The 16,094-nt window shown below is 44.1% G+C and overlaps 1 protein-coding gene across 1 annotated transcript in view; it reads right to left on the reverse strand.

Moving 5' to 3' along the window:
- The window catches only part of CFAP57 (cilia and flagella associated protein 57), a 68,236-nt gene that overhangs the window by 37,579 nt on the left and 14,563 nt on the right, over positions 1-16,094 (reverse strand). Inside the window, exons 7-11 of the mRNA XM_010862624.1 lie at positions 13,048-13,187; positions 12,096-12,261; positions 11,004-11,117; positions 3,442-3,654; positions 1,990-2,163 (exon numbers count right to left, since the gene is read on the reverse strand). Coding sequence (XP_010860926.1) covers positions 1,990-2,163; positions 3,442-3,654; positions 11,004-11,117; positions 12,096-12,261; positions 13,048-13,187 — 807 coding nt within the window. The remainder of the gene's footprint in view (positions 1-1,989; positions 2,164-3,441; positions 3,655-11,003; positions 11,118-12,095; positions 12,262-13,047; positions 13,188-16,094) is intronic.

Here is a 16,094-nt window from a genome sequence, read left to right on the forward strand (position 1 = left end):
TTCGCATGAGGTGGCCAAAGTATTGGAGTTTCAGCCTTAGCATCATTCCTTCCAAAGAACACCCAGGACCTTTAGAATGGACTGGTTGGATCTCCTTGCAGTCCAAGGGATGCTCAAGAGTCTTCTCCAGCAGCACAGTTCAAAAGCATCAATTCTTTGGCGCTCAGCTTTCTTCACAGTCCAACTCTCACATCCATACATGACTACTGGAAAAACCATAGCCTTGACTAGATGGACCTTTGCTGGCAAAGTAATGTCTCTGCTTTTTAATATGCTGTCTAGGTTGGTCATAACTTTCCTTCAAAGAAATGCAAATGAAGACTATGATGAGATGTCACTATATACCTATTAGAACAGCTAAAATAAAAAAATAGTGATAAAACTAAACGCTGGCAATGATGCAGAGAAACTGGATCTTTTGTGTATTGCTGAAAGGAATAGAAAAGAACCTGGCAGTTTCTTGAAAAACTAAATAAATATACTTGCAGTATATGATTCAGCAACAGTATTCCTGGGCATTTACCCCAGAGAAATGAACTTATGTTAACATAAAAGCCAGTATGGAATTGTTCATAGCAGTTTTATTTGTAGCAGCCCAAAACCTATGGGGAAAAATCAAATATCTTACAAGGGGTAGACAGTTAAACAAATCATGGCACACCCTTACCGTGGAATTCTACTCAGAGAAAACAGAATAAAGTATTGATATATGAAATAACTGACATGGAGATCAAAGGTATTACACTGAGTGAAAAAAAGCTCCTCGCAAATGGTCATATACTGTATGACTGTGTGTTAGTCGCTTAGTCGTGTCTGACTCTTTGTGACCCCATGGACTGTAGCCCGCCACGCTCCTCTGTCCATGGAATTCTCCAGGCAAGAATACTGGAGTGGGTCGCCATTTCCTTCTCCAGGTACTGTATGATTATTTTCCACTTCTATAACTTTGACATTTTGATAATTTCATATTCATACTGTTAGGATTATTTACATAAAATGATCAAGATGTCAAAGTTATAGAAAAGGAAGATAAATTAGTGGTTGCTGAGGACTAGGCATGGTGGTGGGACTGTGGTGATGGACCAGGAGGCCTGGTGTGCTGCAATTCATGGGGTCGCAAAGAGTCGGACACAACTGAACGACTGAACTGAACTGAACTGAACTGATTAGGATTTTTATTCCTAAAATAAACATGTCCTGCTTTTATAATCAGAAAAGTAAACATCCACAAAATTTAGTGGTTCTAAAGCAAAGCGGGGAGATATGTGATAGTAATTTACTTTGGACCCAAGACTCAGGTTCAGTACAGGAATGTTCTGGTTTATAATGAAAAAATCCTTTCCTAATAAGGATGTGTCTGCAGGCAAGCCAATTTAAAGTTTGGGACTTAATGAAAAACCTCAGAGGCTGGTATTGTTCAATTGGAGTTGAGAGAGGGAGGAGGGAGAGAGAACACATTTCCCAGAGGCTGTTCTTCAGGATCCCATTGTAAACAGGGACACTGCTTTAAGAAGGGGGGATGGAAGGACAGTTTACAAAAGTGTGCTCAGGTTATTGCCCCTGGGGAGGGATGGGGGCTCATCTCCCAGGCTGTCTCCTTTTAGTCCAGAACAACCCGGTGGAGGACAGCTGTGAGCCATTAGCAGCCGGGACAGGAGGGTGCTGGCCTGTAGAGAACAGCTGAGCAGGGCCCTTCAGCATCTCTCAAATGGCCCGTTTTATTATGCAAAATAATATGATGAACAACCTTGTACATACATCTTCAGGAGCACCTCTGACCACTTCCTAGGACAAATTCCTGGGAGTAGTTCAAACAAAGAGCATTAAGAGCCAGTGAGTGTTTACTGAACGCTTGGCTGGATTAATAAATAAGGGGAGAGACAAGGTGCTGGGAGGGGGAAGGGATGAACCAGGTACGCCGCAGGCAGGACCAGGTGGATCGCTCAAGACCTGAATCTGGGACTGAACCCCAGGGAAAGTCCCCCTCACCTTGGTGACAGGACCTGCGTGGGCCTGGTACTCATTGAATTCTTTCTGCAGAGGGAGCGGGTACTTCATCGCACGGATGGTCCCCACCGAGGTGCCCACAAACATCATGCGCCCGGAGTGGGAGATGACGACGGCCGTGTAGGTGACGTCAAATGCTGACATCTCTCGAATTACCTGAAACACAGCCAGCTCTGTTCAGGGCGAGGGGCTGAAGCGCATCCCCAGTGTCCCCAGGTCACTCTCCTTGCTTTTAATAGCAACATTAGGGCAACTTCTGGATTTTAAAATGTGTGTTTTCCATCCCTTTTAGCATCTGGCTTAGTGTCCAGCACATAAAAGGGCACAAACTAAATATTTCTTGGCGGCTTGACTGGTGAGTAAACAGTTCTAGGAGTTAGGAATAACACTAGGGAAAGTTTCCTAAGATACCCAGAAGCGCTCTCCCGCTTTTACAGGTTGTGACTCATTTAACCCTCACAAAACCCCTTAAGGTAGTTACTGCCATCCTTATTTTAAAGATGATGAAACACAGGCACAGAGACACAGGGAGGCTAGGTCAGTTACCTCAACTCACCCACTGCAGTCAAGCTCCCGAGAGTATGCTCTCAACTGCTACTCTTATCATGTATCTCAAACTAATAATGGGATGTGGATCATAAATCTATCCAGCAAATAGTTATTAATGTCCATTATAGGAACAAAACTACACTCTCAGGGAATTACTTCACTCCTTCACTCTTTAATTCACTCATCCACCCACCCATCCACCTAGCCACCAATTATTACTGGGTGTTTTCTGTGGGCCATGTGTTGTGCCACCTAGTAGGGATACCATGAGATGTGAACCATGGCCCTCCCCTTAAGAAGCTTTGTTCTGGTGCAGCACCGTGGAAACCACCACGCTGGGGGCTACCTGGGGGTATACTGGAGAGATACCCTCCTCTCGGTTGGGCTCGTGGAGGAGGACACTGCTCCTTTTCCAGGAAGTGTCCTTGCCAAGCTCTTCTTTCCTCCCTTAACTATTTGGGAGCCAAGGTGCATAATTTTAAAATTTCAGAGTTTGGGGATTTCCAAACAATTATGGAGGCAAGCTTAGGTGATAGCAGTAACTACGGTTCTGTTTTTAGCCCACGGAAGTACATGCAAATCACGGGTTAGAGCGCCATTTAGAGATGCTGCTGACCTCCTTCCCTCCAGGGTGAGAGACAAGTTACAGTCAGCAAGCAAAGGAGGAATGGAAAAGAGCCCCACAACTTAAACGAGTCAGGTGGGCACTGGGCAGGAAATTCCAGAAGTAACAACTACTGAGCTGATCCTCTAGGGATGAGGAGGCAGGTGTTCTCCCAAGAAGAAGGGCCCTGTTCTCAGAGAAGCCCTTTCTGCTGTAAACACAGGAAGCTGTCTTCTGCAGATCGAGGCAGCAGCCCAGAGGAGGGACAGGGGCAGACTCACTGAGGAATCTGCAATCTCCTTGAGAGTCTGGTCTGACCCAACAGCAAAGATGATTTTGCCGTCAGGGGAGATGGTGACGCAGTTGTAGCTGCAGGACTTGAGCACGCACTCGGTCTCTCTCTTTCCTGTGGACAGACTCCATTCGTACACAGCACCGTCTGTGCCACAGGAAATCAGCTTGCTGTCATCGGTATTCCACGCAACTGAACGAATCTACGGGGGATGAAGACGCACCCAGTTGGGAGTGCGCATGTACACTCTCACTCACACACACACACACACACACACACACACACACACACACACACCTTTTAAGGAGAGGAGGAGAACCCCTTATGTGATTCACTATGCTGAGGCAGAGTGTCCTTTCCTGGTACATACCCTTCAGTAAACACAAATCATAGCTTTGTAGGAAAGTTAGCATTCTATTTCCTCAGACGTTTGCAAAATACTGAAGATTAAATATTCTCATTTCTGTCTCGCTTTATGAATGTAAAGACTGAATCATAATAATTCCTATAATGCTGCAATCAATCACTGCTATGTTTTACAAAAGTTTTTTATTTTGAAATAATTATACATACATATATATATATATATATTCAAAGGGAGTTCCAAAAATTGCATAGAAAGAGTACTTCCAAATGGCAGAGTAAGAACTTCAGCTGGCCTATCCCTTACATAATAGGTAACTTAAAAATCATAAAAACAGTTATTTAGGGACTTCCCTGGTAGTCCTGAGAATCCACGCTTTCACTGCAGGGGGTGCAGGTTTGATCGTTGGTTGGGGAACTAAGATCCTGCACGCCTCGTGGTGTGGCCAAAAAGTTTATAAAAACAGTTATTTAAAGTCTCTGGCAATTGTCTTAAGGGCGTAGAGAAAATGCAGAAACATTCACTCAAGAAAATCTACTCAGTCTCAGGAGGAACAGAGACTGGGGGAGATAAGCACTGATCTGCTGCTTTACCCTCCTCATCCTCAAACACTTTATTCCAGTGTACTCTGGGCAGCTGTAGCCAAAAGGTGGGGCTCCCTCTCTCCCCCAGAGCTTAGTCATTGGCTATGGTTTCATCCTGGGAAACCTGCTGGCATTTCTTATCCCCAGCCAGAAGCTCTATTCCAGGCAAGTGTGGCCAAGAGGGCCTCATCTCCCTTCCCCTAGCCGGCCCCCACCTGCTGAGGAAGCTCTACTCCAAGTGCAGAAGCCTGGGAATACTGGTACCCCAGTTGCCCCTGCCCCAGTTAACTCAATGGGTGGGGGTTCTACACCATGAGGGGAGAGCTGAAGAGACGAGGGATCCCACCCCCTTTCCACGCACAGAGTAGGGAGGTCACTCTTGGGAAAGAAAGTCGATACCCCTCACCCTCCACTCGGTGCAGTGGAGCAGAACTTCTTCCCAGGGGGATGTTGGTCATAAGACAATGAGCTCCACAGCTCTGCTGGAGGAGACTGACTTATTTGGAACAGAGCATGGAGAATTTCATCCTATGGACATCATCTAAATTGGTGGAGATCTAGGTGGAGGGCAGTTAAGAGAAGGCTGGAAACTCCCTGATAGAAGCAAAATGGCAGAGCAGTAACAGAATTAGAACAGGAAGAAGAAGGGAAGGGGACAGTTGAGAGAGCCCTTCCGGGATGAGAGGCAACTGTGGGGATCGGGAAGGCTGATGTGTGTGCTGTGCTGCACACACTCAGGAGAAATCAGAGCAGGATGTGGGGACACTTGAAAGCATCTCCTGTGCTGTACAAAATCCCACTGACACAGGGTGGAAGCTTCACAGGCACGAAGGGTTTAAACACAACATCTGACCAACACCAACTGAATAATAAGCTTCTGACCCAGGGGCATTTCCCAGGAAGTCAGGCTTAGAAATAACATCATGCTTATGCCTGGCTCCTGGAAGGTGGGGTGCATGGCTGAGGCTGCACCCTCTCAGGTATAGTCAGAAAGGGAACCTCAAAACTACTAGTTTCTGGCTAAACATGGAGCAAAAGCATAAACTCCATGAACTGTGACAGGAAAATCACAGTTTTCTGTTTTCTAAACAAAAATCCAACAGTGAAGGGTGAAAATATAACTGGGGAAGGGGGCTTAAGCATAACCTATGACTAATTAAGTGGCTTAGGTCAACCCAGGGACAAGCCCTAGGTAACCAGGCTAAAAGATCAAGAAAGAAAAACATCCGAGCAGCGACATCTGAGGCTGCCCACTGCAGGAGAAAAAAAGACTTCTCAGAATTAGGTTACCAAGTCACTGAACAAAACTGCCAAATAAAAACAACATTCTAACTTTTTCCCTTTTCCATATTTGTAACTCCGTTCTCCAGTAGAGCGACTGGCTCCCATAATCTCCAATACATTAATATCTCCGACACATTTTCTCAATCTCCTCCTACGTAGCCAACCTCCTGACCAACTGGACACCTTTTTGGGTGTTCCCATGACTCCAGTTCTGCCAGCCACATCCTTAGCCATGTCTTAGCCCGAGCTCTACCTTTTAAATGACATTTTTTGATCGTTTGTCACTATTATGTAAAAAGGGACTTAAATATAATAATTTCCAATATTCCCAGATTCACGAATTTTAATAGTTTATCTGCAAATTCTCTAAATTTTCTACAAACTCAGTTATGCTGTCCGTGGCAATAGCTTTATTTCTTCCTTTCCAACCCTCATGCCTCTTATTTTGCTATGGTCTGAATGTTTCTGTCTCTCATCAGCCCCACCTCAATTCATGTTGAAATCCTGACATCCCAAGGTGATGGTATTAGGAAGTGGTGCCTTTGGGAAATGATTAGGTCCTGAGTTCTCCCCTCACGAATGGGATGAGCGCTCTTAGGAAAGGCCCCCGAGTGCTAGCTCGCCCCTTCCACCATGGGAGGCTACAGGAAGTCTGAAACCAGGAAGAGGGCCCTCTTCTAATCGTGCTGGCATTTTGATCTTGGACTCCCCACCCTCCGAACTGTGAGGAAAAATTTCTGCTCTTCATAAGCCATCCAGTCTGGGCTATTTTGTTATGGCAGCCCCATGGACCAATGTTGGGCTTCCCTGGTGTCTCAGATGGTAAAGAATCTGCCGGTAATGTGGGAGACCTGGGTTCGATCTCTGGGTTGGGAAGATCCTTTGGAGGAGGGCATGGCAACCCACTCCAGTATTCTTGCCTGGAGAATTCCCATGGGCAGATGAGCCTGGCAGGCTACAGTCAATGAGGTCGCAAAGAGCTGGACATGACTGAGGAGCCAACTAAGCATGGACTAATGTATATTTCTGTTTTGTACCTTATTGCACTGGATAGAACTCAGTACAAGGCTAACAGAAGGCATCATGTTTTGTTCTCTTTCACAATTTCATAATCAAGTGTGCTGATTGTTGTAGGTTTTTAAAATAAATGTCTTATATAAGATTTTTTTATAATAAAGTACATTCCCCATTATTTTAAGTGCTTTTTAAATCTGTTATGTTATTGATACACTGTCAATGTTATTATTATATTTGGATTTATAGAGATAAGCATATGCTTTTTAATCCTTACTATATTAATGTTGTATACACTAATGATTTCAAAATCTAAAACAATGTTGTATCTATGGAGTCGTACAGAGTCGGACATGACTGAAGTGACTTAGCAGTAGCAGCAGCAGAATGAATCAACATGGTCATGTTGTATTATCCTTTTAACATATTGCTGGATTGGTTTGATGACAATTTATTTAGGACATCTTTATGTTCACACACAAGACTGGCTTGCCATTTTCCTTTCTTGTGATGTCTTTGATAGGTTTTGGTATCACAACTATGTTGGCCTCCTAGAACAATGTTGGAAGTATTTACTTTTTAAAAAAAATTCTCTAGAAGAGTTTCCCCCCCTCCCCAAGATTAGTGTCATGCTTTCCTTAAAATTCGATCTACTTCTCCAGTGATGGTTTTCCTTGTCAGGTTTTAAATTACAGATTCAATTTTTCTAGGAATTTGTCAGTTCATATATGGGAATACCAGACTACCTGATCTGCCTCTTCAGAAATTTGTGTGCTGGTCAGGAAGCAACAGTTAGAACTGGACATGGAACAACAGCCTGGTTACAAATAGGAAAAGGAGTTCGTCAAGGCTGTATATTGTCACCCTGTTTATTTAACTTCTATGCAGAGTACATCATGAGAAACGCTGGACTGGAAGAAACACAAGCTGGAATCAAGATTGCCGGGAGAAATATCAGTAACCTCAGATATGCAGATGACACCACCTTATGGCAGAAAGTGAAGAGGAACTAAAAAGCCTCTTGATGAAAGTGAAAGTGGAGAGTGAAAAAGTTGGCTTAAAGCTCAACATTCAGAAAACGAAGATCATGGCATCCAGTCCCATTGCTTCATGGGAAATAGATGGAGAAACAGTGGAAACAGTGTCAGACTTTATTTTTCTGGGCTCCAAAATCACTACAGATGGTGACTGCAGCCATGAAATGAAAAGACGCTTACTCCTTGGAAGGAAAGTTATGACCAACCTAGATAGCATATTCAAAAGCAGAGACATTACTCTGCCAACAAAGGTTCGTCTAGTCAAGGCTATGGTTTTTCCTGTGGTCATGTATGGATGTGAGAGTTGGACTGTGAAGAAGGCTGAGCGCCAAAGAATTGATGCTTTTGAACTGTGGTGTTGGAGAAGACTCTTTGAGAGTCCCTTGGACTGCAAGGAGATCCAATCAGTCCATTCTGAAGATCGGCCCTGGGATTTCTTTGGAAGGAATGATGCTAAAGCTGAAACTCCAGTACTTTGGCCACCTCATGTGACGAGCTGACTCACTGGAAAAGACTCTGATGCTGGGAGGGATTGGGGGCAGGAGGAGAAGGGGACGACAGAGAATGAGATGGCTGGATGGCATCACTGACTCGATGGACGTGAGTCTCAGTGAACTCCGGGAGTTGGTGATGGACAGGGAGGCCTGGCGTGCTGCGATTCATGGGGTCGCAAAGAGTCGGACACGACTGAGCGACTGATCTGATCTGATATTTATTCAAATTTATTTACATAAAGTTGTTCATAATACTCTCTTATAATCTTTTAAAATGTCTATCAGACCTGTAGTAATAACCCCTTTTTGTTACTCATGTTGGTTACTTGTATCTTCTCTCTCTCTTTTTTCCCTTAAACAATTGTGCTAAAGGTTTGTCCATTTTGGGCTTTCAAAAAACAAAGTTTGGGTTTGATGATCTTCTATCGTGTAAATGTTCTCTGTTCCATCCTGCTCTTATCCTTATGATGTCTTTCAATTTGTTTTCTTCGAATTAATTTGCTGTTCTACTTCTTATCTTTTTCAATGGATGGTTGTATCACTGATTTCATCTTTATCATTTTTCCAATACATGTTTAATGTTAAAAATTTCCCTATATGCATGGTTTTGGCTGCATGCTCCATCTATATTTTTTGTTTGTTTTTGTATTTTCTTTTAATAGCACACCTGTAAACCTAACATATATCCCTGATTAGAGACAAGTGTTATAGATTCTGGTAAAGTGATGGAACAAATGGCTGCTCCCCGGGTTGGTGAGGTGGGGCTTCCTATGGGGATGTGCACGGGTCTAGAAAGAGCATCACATTCACCTGGTATGCTTTCCTCTAAATTTCTGCAACACACTGTTGGAGTGGAGGATGCTCAGTAGCTCTCAATACACTTGTTCTTAATAGCACTTACACTTATGACCTGTTAGTTGCTGAAGTCAATGGTCACTGACTTCTTTATCTGTCTGGAAACTAGTTCCCTGGCTGCTTTGATACAATTCCTTGATTCCAGGTTCTCTATGCACCTTCATTTGCAGTCTCTCTCTTCTTACCAGTCCCTTACATGTTGCTCACCTGTCTCCTGACCATGATCTCAGATTCTGCACGAGTGCTTAGTGATCTAATCTACACCTCTGACTTCCACTAACTACCACCTAATTCCCTGAATTGAAATTTTTAGCCCAGACTTCTTTCTGACGTCTACTCTCACATACCACACTCATGGACACAGCAAACATAACAAGTCCAAAATAGAGTGTAATAGGTTTCTTCTCTCTGTCCCTACTATGAAAGCCATGGTTTAGTTCCTAGTTCCTCGCTCACCCTCACTTTCTAGCTGACCTCTTTCATTCCAGCTTCCCTTCCCTCTAAACCATTTTCAGTACTGTCTGGAAAATTCTCTTTCTGATCCCATTACTTGTTTTCTTAAATCCTTTCAGTTATTTCTCATCCCCTACAGACTAATGTCCAATTCCTTGGCACGGCACACACACACTCCATGATGCAACAAACTTCTCCAGCTCCTCTTTGTATCACTTCTCAGATGTGCTCAGTGTTCCAGCCTATAAACCACAGACCACCGTCCTGTTCCATACTCCCATCCCCTTACCTGTAACATGTCCTGCTGCCTAGAATGCCTTTCTTTTCCCACTGCTTTTTCTATCTAAATTCATCTGCTGACTTCTTACCCTTTCAGTCTTTGGTGTCTCCCTTTTCTTCATGCTCCATATCCACTTTACCTTCAGGTGCTACTGGTTTAATTTCCTAAATATCTTTTGAATGCATACATTTCTTCCTATTGGTACCAGCCCCATCCTGCTCCAAAATACTATCATTACGTAGACAACAATCTCCTTACCACTTCTACCCTCATCCCTTTCAATACAGTCTTTACTCTGAAGCCAAAGTAATCTTGTAAAATGCAAATATGGTCATATCATTTCTTGGTCTGAGAGTCTTCAGTGATTTCAAGGAAAAAGGAGGATAAAGTATATGCTGTGCTTAGTCGCTCAGTGGTGTCTGACTCTTTGTGATCCCACTGATTGGAACCCTCCAGGCTCCTCGGTCCATGGGGATTCTCCAGGCAAGAATACTGGAATGGGTTGCCATGCCCTCCTCCAGGGGATCTTCCCAATCCAGGGATCCTGCATTACAGGTGGATTCTTTACTGACTTAGCCACTGGGGAAGCCCAAGAATACTGGAGGTGGGTAGCCTATCTCTTCTCCAGGGGATCTTCCCGACCCAGGAATGGAACCAGGGTCTCCTGCATTGCAGGTGGATTCTTTACCAGCTGAGCTACCAGGGCCTATAAGGTTCCATGAACAAGATTTCAAGAACTCAGGCCCTGCTAACCTCACCAATCTTAGCTCACGCCAAGTTTCATTCTTGATACCTATGTTTCAGTACCACAGATAGTTCCTCCTCTACCCCTAGCCATCTCCATCTCAGGGTCTTTGGATCCCTGTCGGCAATTACTTGACCTATTAGGTCTGTCTGGTTAATTCTGACTCACTCCTTAGGACCATGCCTTTGTGAACATCCCAATCTCCATCATGTCAACTCCTCATCCCTTCCTCTTCTAACAACCCATATTTTTCTTTCATTGAGTTTTCTGCAGTTAGTACTTAAATCTGTATGTGCATTTGTTTTATTGTCTTTTCCCTCAACTAGACAGGGACCTCCGAGAAGAAAAGAATCACCTCTCTTTGGTTCTCTTTTATCCCATTGACCAGCAGGATGTTTGACTCTGTGCCCTTGTTTCCCTGGACACTGCTCACTCACTCACCTTCCCTGTGTGTCCTTTAAGGTTTGAGATATTCTCTAGGCTTGTGGTGGAAAAAATGTGAATCACGTTCCCATTGACTGCAGCAAACAGGTGACCTCCATTGCTAAAGGAACACTGCAAAGAAATATAGGGAGAGCCCAATAGTGAAAGAAAGAGCGGTTTACCTGGAGGTTGTAGTTGAGAGCTTCTTTTCCCAAAGAGTTCATGCTGATACCACGTGCAGGACTGGGAATTGGGGGAAGGTGTAAATAGGACTCAGAATTGGCCTATTTGATGTAACTATTCCTATAGCTCATACTGGCCAAGATGCTGACACTACCATGCGCATGAATCATGAAGCTGTTTGGATCAGAGAATGGAATACTCATTTTGCCTGTAGAAGTTTCAGAGTGGGACAGTGATCTTTAAAACTCTGTCTTGTTTCTGTAAGTCATCTTCGGGATGGGGATGGGGGAAATCAGATAGGCTGCTACTGTCTTTTTGGAGAAGGCAATGGCACCCCACTCCAGTACTCTTGCCTGGAAAATTCCATGGACAGAGGAGCCTGGAAGGCTGCAGTCCATGGGGTCGCTGAGGGTCAGACACGACTGAGCGACTTCACTTTCACGCATTGGAGAAGGAAATGGCAACCCACTCCAGTGTTCTTGCCTGGAGAATCCCAGGGATGGAGGAGCCTGGTGAGCTGCCATCTATGGGGTCACACAGAGTCGGACATGACTGAAGTGACTTAGCAGCAGCAGCAGCTACTGTCTTTCACTGTTGCTCATTTTCCCTGATCCCTCCCAATTGCCAACCCTGTCCTCCCAACTGTGACTCTGAATATGTGATAACTTTCTTTTCAATGCTTAAAAAAAATTACTCCACAGTCACAGAGAGGACAGATTGCAGGTGGGATCTCACACGGTTTGGTTCAAAGGTGAGCAAAAAAGAAAAGGGACAGGACCAATACACTCAGTAACTTTGGTGGAAAAATTGGATTTTTTTAAGCCACTAAAATTCTCTAAGACATTCTCTGGTCTACCTCTTCAGCTGTGTTAGTTCATGATATTTCAACTCTGACTTTCCAAGATACTTACCTCCAGAAGCTCTTACCTCTTTGCACCCTCTGACGGAGTATTCCTTGAAAGAACGTATATCATCAATAAGTAGGTTCATAATGCGTAGTTTGTCAGCAAACCCTACTACAATGTAGTGTCCAGATGGGTGAAGGCTGATTGTATAAGCTTCTTCTTGGTATTCCTTAAATAGTTCCAAAGAACTGTGAAAAAGATACATTACTGAATAAAAGTCTAGCCCACTAAGTCCCTTGAGCATTCCATTGTATCTGGTATGTATTTTTATAACGGCATTTGAGATACTTTATTACTTGTAATTACTGGTACCTCTTTTTCTAGATTTTTGTTATTTGAGGATAGTGTTCAGCAATGAGTATGGCATGTGAAGGGACTGATCAAGGGGTGTTTAGGGATGTGGAAGATACAGCTCCATTCAGATCTCCAACTCAGAAGTATTGCACAGTTTTTTCCCTAGCAGCCCCAGCAGCTATATGTAAAAGCAAAGAAGTTATGTTCTGGGGCCAATTGAGGCTGGAGATTCTCAGGGATTCTGTGCCCGGAGGATAAAATCGCTGGAAGTTGAGGGTTGTTGGGGCAGTGATCAGGATTGAAAGGAGGAAACAGTGATCTGGACAGCTCCATGAGACAAAGAACTGATCCAGTGGTGGGGCAGTGGTGGTGAGGGGACAGGAAAGGCCGAAGGACACAGGAGGGTATGGAAGGAGGTGAGATATTGGTTCCTTTCTGTCCCCAGGGCCAAGCATATGTATGGCACATGGTAAACACTTAATAAAGTACAAAGTGATTTTCTAGCTCATGCAAGAGTGAAAAGAGAAAAAGGAAGTCTGACGGACTTGATTTTTTTATAACGGTTTCCAGCTGAAAGCTTCTAAGTAATTAAAATTGAAAACTCTCTAAAATAATCTGCATGGAAAAATTTAACAACCAGAATCTTGCATACCGCAGTAGCAAAGCCTTTCATTTCTTACTTTGATTCGTAATTCCAGATGCGGACGGACCGATCCACAGAGCAGGTGGCAATGAGGGGTTTGCGGATGCAAGTATCTAGACCAGTGATAGACGCCGAGTGTAACGGGTACATCAGATACTCAAAGTGGGCAGGCTCCCCCTAGAGAAGTCACACAGAATCAGACTGAGCAGAGGAAGCAAAAGACTGGCCAGGCACGCCAGCTCTCATTACTGCTTATGGATGTTAATTAGCCCAGATGCACAGAAATCAGGCTGTGGGCAAGTTGTTTTAACATAATGCATATTTTCCCATGCTATTATTTTAAAACATTTTAATGGCAATAAAATATTTTATTCTATAAATATACCAGGATTTACTTTATCCATTCTTCTACTGTGGGAACATTTAGGTGGTCTCCAATTTTTTTCTTTTTCTTTTTTTTCCAATTTTTTTCTATCAAGGCGTAACATGGACTAAATATTCTTGCAAGTATGTCTGTGTACCTCTCTGATTACTTCTTTAGATATTGTAGAGTAAGTGCCTGACAGTAAGTTTTTGAATCTCAAGGCATCTATCTCAAAGGACCTCCAGCTTGAATAAACATATTGCAGTTGTATGACGCAGTTACCAGCAAAACAATCAGCTAAAGAATTGTTGCTCCCACCCTTGAAGATCCCTTTCGTAGAAAGTCCCGGATACTTAAATAACTGACTTCTTGAATGATCCCACTCTTCCTGTACCCTAATTCCCACACTCATGGCTAAATGAGCATTAAACAAATAGTGAACTCTCGAAACCCTGACACCCCATCCTCAAACACTGATAAAGGCAGAGCCCCCAGTCCACCTCTCTCTTTACGCACGGCCTCACTGCATATGGCCCTTGGGCAGCTATGTGCCCTCCAGGACCTGTGAGTAAGAAACCTTGTTCCTCAAAGTTCCCTCATGGATTTTGCTCAAGTGCATCCTTCAATTGTAATAAGAACCAAAAGGGCCTATCTGGCCCCAGCACTGGCCCTGGTCGGGGAAAGTGTGTGTGGGGCTTGCTGGGAGAGACGCAGCTGTGGGTGAGTGCCTCCAGCATTCCTAGCTGATGGCTTCACTTCCAATAGTTTGGGCCCCACACAACAGATACATTTCTAGAGATAGAATACAGGGCAAAATGATCTGAATGGTGTTAAGGATCTTAATGAGTACTCCCAAATTTCTCTGCAGAGAGACTGTATGACTCTGTCAGCTGCAGCTAGGAGAACTGGGTGAATGATTTAAGTTAAAATGTATCCTATTGCACTGGTCTGCATGTTATGTGTAGATTTCAGGTGTTTGTCATCAGAAGCATTATACCTGGGACTTCTGCATGAGAAGTGATGATTGGGAAACTCAATGAGGTGTATATACTTTGCTCACAAGCCAAGACAAAGGCTGAACTGTCAACTCCCTCAAATTCAGACCCTTCCCCGCTTAGAAACTACCTGCATATTCTACCCGCCTCTGCTATATCAGAATGAGGTGCTGGGCTGTCAGAAAGAGGGGGTGAAAAGTGAAAGTGAAAGTCACTCAGTTGTGTCCAACTCTGCGATCCCCATGGACTGTAGCCTGACAGGCTCCTCTGTCCATGGGATTTCCCAGGCAAGAATACTGGAGTGGGTAGCCATTTCCTTCTCCAGAGGAATCTTCTCGACCCAGGGATCGAACCGAGGTCTCCCACATAGCAGGCAGATTCTTTACCGTCTGAGCCAACAGGGGGTAGGCACAGATTATTCCCATTCTCCGCTTGCTTCCCATACTTTCTCTAATATCTTCAACGACCCTGTCTCTACTAGCACATTCCTGGTAGCTTTCTTCCCCCTCGAAGGCTGAGCAAGAACTAACAAGAACTAATGTGGGGGAGAGGAGGGTACGAGTGTCCCAGGCAGAGGCAGGAGCGCTGATGCCTTTTGGCAGAAGGAACATGCAGACTCCAGTGATCAAAGGGCCCATTCTATCGGGTGGAGTGATGGGATGGGGCTGCAGAGAGCAGCCCGGGCCAGACATCACCCAGCCCCGTGCTCCTAGCTCAGTTCTTCTCAGAGCACCAGAGGGTCACCGAGGGGTTGAGGCTGTGACAGTGGTGGAGGTGGTGGAACATGTGAATTTTGTGACAACCACATCTGGGTTTTGAAAAGATCACTCTGGCAGTCGAACCGAGTATAATTCGGGGGCCTAAGGGCAGAGTGTACATGTGGAGACAGGCAGGGGACTTACACGTCCTGGAAGTGAGAGTGAAAACACCCCACTCTACGGAAGATCCCGCTCTCTGGTCTGGTTCTCTCCTTTCCAGGCAACCTTCCCTCTGAGAGGCACGCCTAACAGCAGGGAGAGAAGCTCTATGCAGTGAGCTCACCCCTCTCCATGGAGAAAGAGGACAGACTGGAGATCCAGCCATCAAATAAGTCCTTTCTGAGTCCTTGTGAATGAGGTCCCCCCACGTGAAATGATAACAATGTCTTAGTCTGGGGTATATGACAGAATGATTTACATATTAGCCTACAAGCTTTTAAATACACTCAAATCTCCCTTGTGTTGAAACAAAAGCAACTCTCTCTTTTCCACCTTATCTCTTCACCTCATTCTGTGAGGTCAGTATTACCCCAATACCAAATGCATCACAAGAAAACTACAGACCAACCGCTGTTATGAATGTAAATTTAAAATCAGATAAGAATAAGTGCTGACAAAAATACGGAGAGATTAGAACACTCGTACACAGCTGATGGGAATATAAAACAGTTCAGCACTTTGGGAAAGCTATCTGGCTGTTCCTTAAGTGGTTAAATATGGAGTTCCTACTTGACTCAGGAATTCCACTTCTAGATACATACCCAAGAAGAATAAAAACATATTTCCACACAAAAACTTGTACATAGATGTTTATAGCAGCAATATTTATAATATTCAAAAGGTGGAAGCAACCCAAATGTTCATTAACTGATAATTAGACCAACAAAAATGGTATATCCATGCAATGGACTATTATTTGGTTATGAAAAGGAATGGAGTACTGATACAAGCTCGAACATGAATGAAA

This window comes from Bison bison, unplaced genomic scaffold (genome assembly GCF_000754665.1).
Source record: "Bison bison bison isolate TAMUID 2011002044 unplaced genomic scaffold, Bison_UMD1.0 scf7180017864484, whole genome shotgun sequence".
Classification (NCBI taxonomy): Eukaryota; Metazoa; Chordata; class Mammalia; order Artiodactyla; family Bovidae; genus Bison; species Bison bison.